The sequence below is a fragment of the Triturus cristatus genome, chromosome 9, assembly GCF_964204655.1.
Source record: "Triturus cristatus chromosome 9, aTriCri1.1, whole genome shotgun sequence".
Classification (NCBI taxonomy): Eukaryota; Metazoa; Chordata; class Amphibia; order Caudata; family Salamandridae; genus Triturus; species Triturus cristatus.
Genome location: NC_140592.1, coordinates 83,243,401 through 83,256,785, shown reverse-complemented (window position 1 = coordinate 83,256,785; position 13,385 = coordinate 83,243,401). Strand labels below are relative to the sequence as shown.

Here is a 13,385-nt window from a genome sequence, read left to right as displayed (position 1 = left end):
GCTGTCCCGCATTTGCAAACCTGCAAAGACACTTAAGAGACAGACAAAATAATACAGCCTAATCACCACAAGGCTGCACTGGCCAGCACTTCCTCTGAAGTGAACACAAAAGCCAAAATAAAGTTGAAATGTCATTTTTATTCACATTTGACATGTTCCTTTATTATCACACACTCCCTTCACCAAAATCCCTTTAAACAATAGAGAGGAAGGGGTGGACAGACAAGCCCTATAGGCTGTCATCATGTGTCTGCTAAAGGGATACCGTGCCTTTAAGAAACTCTCCAGAGACCCCCGGTATCCCAGGATGCACAGCCAACACAAGTTACTTTCAGTTCTTTTTTCCGGCTCCTGCTAGCAGGACCCTGGAGCTTGAGCTCTACCCTTTTGGGTGGTTTAATTGATTAAAATCGGATTTTTTGGATTAAAAGTGGTTTCATTCGACGTCTAAAGCCTTTGTCTACTACTGCCTGCAATCTGGAGCAGTTTTGGCCCACTCTCAGCATGGCTTTATTCGATAAATGCCCTGAGTGTGGGAGGAAGAAGGCTAAGACGGACCCACATGAGGTGTGTATCCTCTGTTTGTCGCCCTCACATGTCCCAGCTGCCTGTGACATCTGCAGCACCTTTTCGAAAAGGACCCTGAGGGACAGGGAGAAGACTCGCCTTCAGGGACAGGAGAAGCAGAGGACCGGTGAGACTTCAGGGCATGGAGGGTCCCATTCCCCCTCCTCCGCCCATGCTTCAGCCCCTGGAGGGACCTCCGGGCAGAAAAAGGAGCAGAAACGACACCTACCGGCTGGTAGGTCGCGTTCGACGTCGAAGGCGACGACGGCGAGAGAGAAGGCGCCGGTATGTTCGCCGTCGATCCAGGGCTCTGGGTCGCGCCAGCCTCGGCGTTCGACGTCGAGGGAGGGGCCGGCGAGACCCGGGACCGGGTCGCCGTCGCGACCCGGGACCGGGTCGCCGTCGCAGGTGTCACGGTCGACGTCAACAACACATCGACGTCGTACCGAGCCCCATGGACTGCACTCGCCGCCGTCTACCCACGGCTCGACGCTGACTGAGTCGACGCCGAGATCCCGGCGCCCGCCGTCGAGGCGGAGGCGGTCGACGCCGAGACGCAGGTCGACGTCGAGACACCAACGAAGGGCTGCGAAGTTGCGATCGACGTCAAGACATCAACGGTCGACGTCGAGATACCAACGATCGACGTCAAGATCGCAGCGGTCGACGCCGAGGCACCGGCGGTCGACGTCGAGACGCCAGAAGTCGACGTCGAGGAGACAGTCGACGTCGAGGCAGACAGTCGACGTCGAGGCAGACACCCCGGCGACGGCGATCATGGCGGGGCTCGACGCCGAGGAGGCATGGGTCGACGTCGAGGAGACTTGGTTCGACGTCGAGAGGACGATCGACTGCGGGGCGGCACTCGTCGTCGAGGGCGAAGAGACGCCGTTCGAGGTCGACGTACAGTTCGACGTCCCAGACATCGGGGAATACGTCCTCGGTGATTACGATCTCCAGTCGGGGATCGGGGAGGCGCGGACGTTCGCCTTCGGTGGCTTCCCCGCGGGACAGGCCCGCCAAGAAGAGGAGAGTGGCCGCGAGCCCGGACAATGATGATGGGGGCTCTCCGACTAGAAGTGATGGGGCTTCAGACCATCTGACCCCGCTGCGTACCCAGCGGCCGCCTTTGCCTCCGGTGCCCGACCTTCCACCGGCGCCTCCACCGGTGCCTGCACTGCCTCCTCCTCCTCAGCCTCCTCCTCTTCCTCCTCCTCCTCTTCCTCCTCCGCCACCTCCTCCGCTGCCTCTGCCCGTGCCTCAGCTGCCTGCCTCACCACCGCAGCCACCGCCTCCTCCCCCGAGGGTCCCTCACCGGCAGAGATCTCGCTCTCGCCCTCGCAGGCGATCACGGAGTAGGCGCAGATCCTCCACTCGCTCTGGACATGGTCGACGGAGGTATCGGTCCCGTTCCAGAGGGTCGAGGGGCACGCACTCTTCGGGGGCTGGCAAGTATTCGCCCTCGCTGTCAGAGACGCCTCCTACCCGCGTCTCTCCAGTGGATGACATTGCCACGTTCCAGGAGGTGTTGCTGAGTGGGGCTGCGAAGTTGGGGATATCAGTGACTACCCCTATTCCCACTACTTCTGTGATTTTTGAGACTTTGCATAAAGTACATCTGTCGCGCCCCCTCCTCCCGCTGGTCCCAGGACTGGAGGAACCTGCGATGGAAGTGTTCTTAACGCCGGCCGTGGTGAAGCCGGCGCCCTCGAGACTGTCAAAGAAGTACAGGGCCCCTGACTCGGATCCGGCGTTCCTCAGAGTGGACCCCCCACCGGATTCTGTTATCGTGGCGGCGGCTCGTAAGCAACACTCTACGACGCCTTCCTCCACGGCTCCCCCGGATAAGGAGAGTCGCAAAATGGACTCCTTGGGGAGGAGGATGTGCTCCACGTCGGCTACTACAATGAAGGCCGCTAGCGCCTCCGCTCTGTTGGGGCGCTATGACAGGTCTCTTTGGGACTCCCTGCAACAGTTCGCGGCCTCCCTGCCCAGAGACAAGAGGGAGGATTTTCAAGAGGTGCTGAACGAGGGCATGATGGTCTCTAATCAGATCATCAGTGCGGCGGGGGACGTGTCGTTGCTGGCGGCCCATGGGTACTGCCACGGCATACATATGAGGAGGCATTCCTGGCTGCGGCTGACTCCGCTCAAGCCGGAAGCGCAGCAGAAGATCGCCAATCTACCATTCTCTGGCACGACGTTATTCGGGTCGCATGCGGATGACGAGATGGCCCGCATGAAGGCTGAGGCGGAGACTCTGAAGGCGGTGGGGCTGGAGCGGCCTAAGGAGCAGAGGAGGTCCTTCCGTTCCTCGGGCAGGCGCTACACCAAGCAGAGGGGCCAAGGGCGTCAGTCGGGCCCCCAGCAACAGCCCCAGCAACAGCAGCAGTACCAGAGGCAGCCCTTTCAGAAGCGCCAGAGGGGCAGAGGCCAGCATCAGTCCTCGGCGGGGAACAAAGGCCCGTCCGGGTCGAAGCCCTGAAAAGTTACTTCCCCCTCATCCGTTACCCGCTCCGGTGGGGGGAAGTATTCAACACTACCTGGCAGAGTGGAGGACAATAACACAGGACAAGTTGGGTGCTGAATATTGTTTGCAATGGCTACTGTCTTCGTTTCACCAGTTCGCCTCCACAGATTCCACCAGTGCGCTCCCTTTACATGGTGCGGGAGCTCCAGCGGGAGGCGGACGTTCTATTAAAAAAGAAGGCGATAGAAGCTGTTCCTTTGAGGCAAAAAGGAAAAGGTCTCTACTCACGGTTCTTTCTCGTAAGAAAAAAAGACAAGAACGAGTTCAGGCCTATTCTGGATCTGCGTCAAGCAAACAGGTGGATCCGCCGAGAAAAGTTCCGTATGTTGTCCCTGCTTCAGATTTACCCTCAGTTGCATCGAGGAGACTGGCTGTGCGCCATAGATCTGCAGGACGCTTACTTTCATGTGCCGATCGCACCGAAGCATCGCAAGTTCCTGAGGTTTCTGGTAGGCAACAACCATTACCAGTATTCCGTACTCCCGTTTGGCCTGAAGTCTGCGCCACGGACGTTCTCCAAGTGCATGGCAGTGGTCGCGGCACACCTGCGGAAGACCAAGGTGTTTGTGTACCCTTACCTGGACGACTGGTCCACTTATCAGGAAGCCCAGTGCCATTTCAACAGGACGGCGGCTTTGCTTCACCGTCTGGGGCTGCACATCAACATGACGAAGTCAGTGCCGATCCCTGTGCAGTGTCTCCAGTACTTGGGGGCTTCAGTCAATACCTTGACCGCAAGCGTGTGTCCTTCGGAGGAGAGACGCTTATCGATCCGTGGGAAGGCTCTGCATCTCATCTCAGCCCGCTCTCCTACGGTCAGGACGGTGTCTTCATTACTGGGGTCGATGGCTTCTTGCATCTTCCTCACCCCCAATGCACGTCTGCATATGAGGCCCCTGCAGGAATGTCTGGAGGATCAATGGGACCAGAGGAGGGGGCGTTGGGAGGACAAGATCCAGTTGTCTCCAGCACGCTCGGCAGTCTCTGAAATGGTGGTGTTCCCCAGAGAATGTCTGCAAGGGGACCCCTTTTCACAAGGACATTCCGGCCCAGACCATAGTGACCGATGCGTCTCTCCAGGGCTGGGGAGCGCATTCGGGCCCTCTTCAGATTCAGGGGATATGGTCGCAGATGGAGACGACCTACCATATCAACTTTTTGGAACTCAGAGCAGTACACTTGGCCTTGAAGGCGTTCCATCCCTCCTTCAGGACGTCCTCCCTGCTGGTTCAGACGGACAATACTACGACCATGTATTACCTCAACAAGCAGGGGGGCTCCCGGTCACGCACCCTGTCTCGGGAGGCACAGGCGATCTGGAACTGGCTGGTGGCCAGGAATCTGACGATCACGGCGACCCACCTGCCGGGAGTGCAGAATGCCCAAGCAGACGCGCTCAGCAGACTCGTTCAAGAGAACCACGAGTGGGTGCTAAACGACGACGTGCTAAGAGACGTCTTCGCAGAATGGGGCACTCCGGATATAGATCTGTTCGCTACGGCAGAAAACAGCAAATGCCGCGACTTCGCGTCCAGGTACTACCAGCCAGGGACGCTGGGGAATGCACTATGGATCAGCTGGTCCAACAGCTTTCTCTACGCCTTTCCACCCATTCCCCTGATTCCGGCGGTGCTGATCAAGCTGTCGCAATCCAGAGCCAGAATGATCCTGATTGCTCCGGAGTGGCCGAGACAATGGTGGTTCACCGACCTTCTTCACCGGTCTGTTCTGCCACACCGGCGCCTGCCGTGCCGGCCGGACCTCCTCACGAAGTTCGGAGGGCAGATGGTTCACCCCAATCTCTCGTCCTTGAGTTTGGCAGCATGGCTCCTGAGCTAGTGCAGTATGGACACTTGAACCTGCCTCAGGACTGTATGGAGATCTTAAAAGAGGCTAAGAGACCGTCTACGAGGACCTCCTACGCCTATAAGTGGAAGAAATTCTGCTTATGGTGCAAGGCGAAGGACTTTGACCCTACATCCTGTAAAGAAGACGTTATTTTGCCTTATCTGCTGCAGTTAGCTCAGTCTGGGCTTAATTTTCAATCTATTAAGGTTCATCTCGCAGCTCTGACTGCGTATAGGAAGGGCCCTTCTCAAACCTCATTTTTTCAAATCCCTGTGATTAAGGATTTTTTGGAGGGTTTGCGTAAGGTGTTTCCCCCTGTTAGAAGGCCTTCTCCACCGTGGGAATTGAATGTGGTGTTATCTAGATTGATGAGGGAGCCTTTTGAACCTATCCATAAGGCTTCGCTGCAGCATTTGTCTTGGAAGGCGGCCTTCCGTGTAGCCATTACATCGGCCAGGAGGGTGAGTGAGATTCAGGCTCTGTGTTGCCAAGAGCCGTATACTGTTTTCCATGCTTCTAAAGTAGTGATGCGTACCCATCCTAAATTTTTGCCTAAGGTGATATCAGATTTCCATGTGAATCAGATGATAACTTTGCCTACGTTTTTTCAGCATCCTTCCTCTCCGGCGGAGAGGTCTCTGCATTCACTTGATGTGCGTAGGGTGTTGAAATTCTACCTGGATAAGACAAAAGATATCCGCAGGTCGGATCAACTGTTTGTTAATTATGGTTCGGTAAGAACTGGTTTAGCTACCTCAAAGCAGTCCATTTCCAGATGGATTGTTTCCTGTATTCAGCTTTGTTACCAAAAAGCTAATAAAACATTAGGGGGTAAGCCTACAGCACATTCGACTAGAGGAAAGGCGGCTACCACCGCTTTGCTTAGGAATGTTCCCATTGCTGACATTTGTAAGGCTGCCACCTGGAAGTCAGTCCATACGTTTACAAAGCATTACTGCCTGGACTCTGATGCTAGGGCAGATGCGCAGGTTGGACAGGCTTCGCTAAGGAATTTGTTTGCACAGTGATTTGTTGGTGGTTGGTCTTACTCCACCGCTTCTTGTTGGTTGGGATGGGCTTGCCATTCTATTCATAGATTATGACTATACACAGAGATCCCCTACTACAGAAGGAGTAGTTTCTTACCTGTAACTCCAGTTCTGTAGTAGGGGTATCTCTGTTATAGTCATAAGCGACCCTCCCTCCTCCCCGGTGGAGTAACCTGACTGTATCAGGCCTGTTGTTATACACCTTCAAAAAGAACTGAAAGTAACTTGTGTTGGCTGTGCATCCTGGGATACCGGGGGTCTCTGAAAAGTTTCTTAAAGGCACGGTATCCCTTTAGCAGACACATAATGACAGCCTATAGGGCTTGTCTGTCCACCCCTTCCTCTCTATTGTTTAAAGGGATTTTGGTGAAGGGAGTGTGTGATAATAAAGGAACATGTCAAATGTGAATAAAAATGACATTTCAACTTTATTTTGGCTTTTGTGTTCACTTCAGAGGAAGTGCTGGCCAGTGCAGCCTTGTGGTGATTAGGCTGTATTATTTTGTCTGTCTCTTAAGTGTCTTTGCAGGTTTGCAAATGCGGGACAGCTTAAGAGATATTTTTGATTGCTCCGGGGTCCCCGCACATGGGCGGGGATTATTCATAGATTATGACTATAACAGAGATACCCCTACTACAGAACTGGAGTTACAGGTAAGAAACTACTCCTTCTCCAGCAAGCAATCCAGACTTTACGTGATGTCCTTTCACCTCAGTAAGGCTAGTTGTTTGGTAACACCAGCTCTAGTTGCACAGCAGCCTTGTGAGTACTCTGCGGAGCACTCCCTTCTTTAGCCATAGAGGGCTTGATACTGTAAGTTCGGTTATGGACCCCACTTATTTTGAATCCCACTTTTATAACCAAGTGGGAGACGGGAGTTATAGATACCCTATCTCTAACTGTGTAACTGGTTTGAGGTGATTCTTCTTTCAAGTATCCCATCACCCCCATACCCACAACGGAGCCCAGCTACCCTCCATACCTTGCTACCCACAACCGGCTGAGACAGCCCCTCACCCTCGTACCCACAATGGAGCTCAGCTACCCTCGATGTCTCACTACCCACAACCAAACAAGACAGCCCCTCACCCCCATACCCACAACGGAGCCCAGCTACCCTCCATGTCTCACTACCCACAACCGGCCCAGGCAACACCCTTCAACCCAGTGCCCACACTCGGCCCAGCCACCCACCCCACACACAAGACCCACGACAGAAACCAGTCGACACCTGCCCAGTACTCATAACAGTGCTCCGCTAACCCCACCCCACACACACACAGTGCTTGAAATGGAAAAATAGAAGTGCAGGTAATCTGTACCAGAGTACCTGCTTGTTTCTAAGAAGTGCCCGTACTTCTCAATTAAAGGTATTGCATTTCTCTTGAGAAGTGCCGGTACACTCCTGTGCCGGTGCTCTTTACCAGCCACCCCCCCCCCATCTCAATAAACAGAACAGGGTCAAACAGAGCCCCGTCCCTCAAATACCCAAGGCCACGACAGAATCCAACCCAACCCGCATCGTAACACTCACGACAGCTCCCCGCCACCCGAATACCCACAACTACGCCAAGTCAAACGCACACAGCCACAATGGCGCCCAGTTAACCGCGCCCCCCCAACACACCCACCCACCCTTGGCGAGGTCCAGCTGACCCACAGACCCAGGCCATGATGAAGCCCAGCGGAACTCATACCCACTACAGCTCAGCCAACGCCCCATAACCAACTAGAGCCAACGCAGCCATGCCAATCCTTAAACCGCAACAAAGCAAAGCCAAACCCACACCGAGGACCGAACCCAGCCAGCTCAATAGCCAACGGAGCGCAGCTAACATGTCACCCTCGGACCAGACCCATCAAACTATTTACCCTTCACTCAAAAGAACCTATTTCCCTGCCCCTCCAAACTCTAGCTTCAGTACTAACATCACTCGGGTAAGTCATTCACCCATTGACCTAATATCAGGGTTCAAACATATTAGCGAGTCTCGTTTTCCGATGCACAGCACCAACATCCTTTCAATGCTGCCTTCGAGGTTATGTAGACTTCTCTTGGCAACCACTCCAACCGCCCCCCCCCCCCCCCCCCCGCCCCTTCACCGCCATAAAACTGTTCAACATTTTGGTATCGACCTATAAATGCATCTAAACACCAAATCAAGAAAACTTCTCATAAGGGCGACTGTCCAGTCACAGCTGCTCCACAGCAATGTCCTTTAAACTGGACTTTCAGCTGGGTTGACCATCACACCGCAGTCTCCAAGTCAGGCTAACCTTCAGCATGAACAACGGCACTGCACCTAGGCAGACATCAAGATGCCAACTCCCCTTTTGTGCAGCATACTGTGAACTTCCTAGCAGTCTGGAATGTGAGCCCACACCCAGTGGCACTACCTAATCGGGGACGTCAAGATCCAGCCACCACACTAGTCACCGCTGTGTAAAGGCAACGGAAAGGCTGCACTAAGCCCAAAACTCTGGAGTGGACTGCTTCTAGGAACATAAACACGCCTCCTGTCAAAAAGTAGCTAAGACCTAAAGTTCTAACTAATCAAGTAACTTCACCCTTACCAGATCACATGCCTTCCTCCTCCTCACCCACGGTCTCTTCCTTTTCCATTTAGGACCATTCATCACCATGCAGCCATCGCTCTGCAAGCAACGCGTTAAGTAAATGTAATGCATACTTACAACCCGGACAAGCGCCAATCCTAAGGGACCTACGAAAGCGCACAATGAAGCACCTCCAGGGAAAGAGCAGATGCTCATTTAATTGTAGAATATCTGGCCCTCATCTGGGCGAATTTGAAAACCTGCAGTATGATCTACTGTGTACCAACCAATAGCAAAGAGCATAGCACATGGGCAAAGCATAATACTCAGATACAGTAAAAGACACAGGCGCAAACTCTAAACCACGTGCACTAATCCACTGCACAACAGGAGGGCCTCACTCCAAACCCCGGTCTCTTAGACAGCAGAAGAAGGAAGGATATTACAAGGAGCACAGAATGAGTACATCTCACTCTTCTACCTACACATCTAATGTGCAGAAAAATGACCCCCGCCCCTTTCAACCCGCTGTGCCCTAGTGAAAAATTGCATAGCATATAACTTCAATACGAGTCAAAGGTTTAATCGTATGGCCTGTATTTACCGAACAGTGACCTTTCTGGAGACTCGGAGTCTAGGACAACACCTCCTGCCAGGCTGATCTAAAAAAAAAAAAAATAATGCTCCATTGCCCTTTTTTAAAATCATAGCCCAGTTTGGCATTTACTTTGTTTTCCTTGTTACTATTGTAGTGATTGCAGTATGCCGCACTTTACTTTTAAACATATTCATCTAAAGCGCAGTATGCCGCCATTGCTACAAAAATAAATACGCTTTTTTTTCCTTCTATTTATTGACTTTTGTTGCAATTGGTGTTGCATTAGTTAGCAATGCCAATAGCTCAAACTTTAATAATGTGAGACCTATTGCATTGCAAATGCTTGTTATTGTCTTATTTGCTGTGTTTTAAAAGACAGGGGTCAGCATTTGCTTACCAACAAATTGCTGTTTATTTTATGCTGGTGACTGGTGTTTACTTTTCTTTCTCTGAATGCAAAGCTAGAGGAATTTGTAGAGTGAACAGTCTGACAATTGTGATTGGCACACAAAATTGAAATATCTTGTAAATAAATTGTACAAATAGCTCAAAATATATTTCAATAGTTATGAGAGATTTCTTTTGTAATCCTGAAGTGAGATGGAAACAAATTTTTTTATAGGATCAAAACAAATGGTGATATGAAAATTATAAATATTTGCCAAACTGCATGTGAGGAGGAAAGTTTGTGGCTGTGGCTATTGAAATGGAAAATGTCTGTCTGTAAATGACAGTGCGCTATCACATCATGCTTTCGTGATATATGTTTTTAAAATGAGAGTTTTTAAATATGAACTGAGAAATCCCTGCCCTATAACAATTGTTTTAGTGAACTGAGAGGCAAGTCAGAGGTCTTGTGTACCCTGTATGCGTGTTAACCTTTTATTATACATGAAGCAAATGTTTAGTCTATTAAATCAAAGAATAATTTGTAGTACAGCAAATATTCTGAACTCCCATATTTGCAGATATGTTTATATGTCATAATAAAGAAATAAAATATTTACCTAGGATCGCACAGTTTGAGACAAATTTATAGGTAAAGCGCATTACAGTTAGGGCGAGTAGATTATTCAAATCACCAGACCTACAGGTCTGGTAACATTTCTCAGATTTTTCAAGGCCTGTATCTGCAGAAATATTGTTACATAAGGTAAGTAACCTTTACATCACAAGTATTTTCTGTGCACTTTCTGTGAAACAACTGCAGTCTTCTTAAAAACACTGACATGTAGTCTGTAGCTAGATTTCTGTCATTTGTCATACATTATAGCATTTTATTTCGCTTACATTTTTTCTGTTCGTAGTAAGATTCATTTAGGCTGTGTGTAAATGTGTGTTTTTACTTCTCAGTCACAACGACTCCATACAGTGTGTCGCATACAATCCTGTAACCTTCCAGCTGGCTTCCTGCTCCAGCAGTGATTTTGGTAGGTATTTTTGCAATCTAGGTTTTCTTACTTTGTGCATTCAGAGGTGGTGTTTGCTAACTTGCCAGAATTTCTTGAGATATTTTTAAAGGTTTGTCAGAGACACCTGATTGAAAAAGAAATGTATGTTTTCATTCACACACAATAAAGCAGTTTTACAGGAACACTCCAATTCCCTAAGGGAATGTTGCATGTAAGCAGTGTAAACTACTGACTCTCGTGTGACACATTGTGTTCTTGTTGGTTGGATAATGCAGAGATCTATGTACCTGCCAACTAAAGTGTTAAGTAGAGAATGCATGCGAACCTTTGGTGCTACTGTGCATAATTTGCTATGTGTTGTAAGTGTACCTACACAGAAAGATGGTTTGTTTTAACTTTAAGGGCTCAATTTACTGTGCATTATGACCATGCCACAGGTGGTCAAAGAGATATCACAGGGTGCAAACCTTAGTAGTCTGTCTTCTATCAAGTGCTCTATAATTTACTTCCAGCCATGGCTGATGATGGAAACGTGACATTGGCAAGATCAATAGGGCTGGATACGTTTGCGGATTTGTACCCCGAGGACACTTTCTGTGCACCTCCGGAATCTGCGGCCGTGGGCTCGAAGAAATTTTCAGAGTTATTCCTCTACTTTAAGATCAGAGCTACTTGCAAGCAATTACATGGCACCTTTCCAACCCTCCCCCCCCCCTCCCAACATTTACCAGTACTAGAGCAATTGATAAACACTATGAGTTCCCGTAGACTAATTACGAGAATGTACTGCTCGATGCAGGACACAGCACCTCTGGCTATACCCAGAGCTCAGAGGTACTGGAATGAGGGGCTTGATGGTCAGGTAACAGACGAAAAGTGGAAATTCTGCTGTGGCCAGCTCCAGCTACTCTCGCCCAATTATAAACTAAGATTGATCCACTTTAAATACTTGCACAGGTTCTACAGAACCCCCACCCAATTATACCGCATGGGTTTAAGACCAGATGAAGGATGCTGGAGGTGTGGCCCGGAACCTGAAAATTTTACTCCTATATCCTGGTACTGCCCGGTCATTGCTTCATTTTGGACTGCCATCTTTAACACAATCCATGACGTACTAGGGATACCCAGCGAACCTAAACCAGACATTGGTCTTTTGGGTTATGTGAAAGACACTAAAGCCGAACATCGTAAGTTGCATGCTCTATAACTTTTGATGGCCAAACGCAGAGTATACATTCACTGGCGGGACAAAAAAGCGCCCGAAGTTCAGGCTTGGATTCAAGACGTTCCTTTCGCCCACACTCAACTCTCGACTTTCTGGGAACTAGTGCCCACAGCCTCCAGGCCAAAAGATATATGGGGCCCCTTCCTGGATTGACTAAAAACACTCCCAGCAGATACGCCTCCCTCTCCTGATCGATCTACATCTCATACTTCCAAGTCACCGGAACAACATGCAGATACACACCCCAACTATTTTAGGGTTGATGTACCTAGAGTCTGATCGGTCTCTCACAGTAAGATTGAATGAACAGCTGCTAAGTATATTAATTTCTTTTTAGTTTCTTCTTTTTTGCTTTTATTGTTTTTGTTTGATTGTTAACGCATTTGAGTCACAGAAGCTGTATGATTCCCTAATCCTGATGCAGCACGCTGAATGTGTATTGTTATTATAAATGCAGATAAACAAAGTTTAAAAACAAAAAGTGTTCTATAAATTATATTCTTATTAACATGAGAAAAAATCATAAGGTATTTTGGCCTGACCCAAAATCTGTAGTTTTGTTTTGCCTGAAAAATACTGCCCACCGGCTTTGTATGATTTGTAACCTTTGTGGTTATTTACCCGCATGGTCTGGTTGTTTTGAATATTCAGCCGGGCACTTAAAGTCAGAGCCATTTAGCTCCTTATTGTTATCACATTCTATTGCTTTGTGGCATGTCTGGGGGTGGGGGCTACTGTTCACAATTTGGCAGATCTGTGTGTACCATGTATAGAGCCATGTCTCCTGATGCGACTTGTGCTGTGTGTGACGGTTTGTCCAAACCTAAACATTTTTATGAAATGTTTTGTTCAGTTTGGAAAATTGTCTCAATTACCTTTTGAATCACTGTTGCCAATTGTTAAAAGATCTTGTTGTGTGGGAAATAGAACGTGTTTTCACCATGTATTTAGGTATTGATTTTCTTTTTTTTTTCCTGTGTTTTTTTCATTTTGCTACTTTAGTACTTTTGCTCAAAGTGCTTTACTTCAGAGTAAAACTTGCAGCATTTTAACTTTGACTGGTGGGTGGTGATGAGGAGTGGTGGCAGGCAAATAAATTCTGTGCTATAATGTTCAGGGTACAAATGCCATTTACTTACACAGCTGAGCATGAAAAAGTTATTTTTTGTGTACATGCTAATGAATGAATGAATTTGCATTTCTATAGCGCATGGCTACCAAAAGGCCTCCCAGCGCTAGTAGCAGAGTCATCAAGCGAACTACAGCTAGTCATTCAAGGAAACAGAAAGGTTTTAAGAAGTTTTCGAAAGTACAAATAGTTTTCCTCAAGACGGATATGATTAGGTAGCTGGTTCCACAATTTTGCTGCATTGTAGGAGAACAGGCGTTCACCACTTCGGGACCTTTTTTTCCTGGGAACAGCTACAAGATGCTTATTCCCGGAATGCAGGGCCCTATTGGGACAGTAGGAAGAGATGATAGACTGGAGAATAGGTGGACCCTTGGAAGACATGGTCCTATGGACGATACACAGTACTTTAAACTGGACTGTTTCTGCGACTGGAAGCCAGTGGGTGGAGGGTGGCGGTAGCTGGC

At 49.2% G+C, this 13,385-nt stretch overlaps 1 protein-coding gene across 1 annotated transcript in view; it reads left to right on the top strand.

Annotated features, from left to right (window-relative positions):
* IFT122 (intraflagellar transport 122) overlaps nt 1-13,385 on the top strand; it is a 453,095-nt gene that overhangs the window by 82,675 nt on the left and 357,035 nt on the right. The window contains exon 5 of the mRNA XM_085624471.1: nt 10,503-10,579. Coding sequence (XP_085480597.1) covers nt 10,503-10,579 — 77 coding nt within the window. The remainder of the gene's footprint in view (nt 1-10,502; nt 10,580-13,385) is intronic.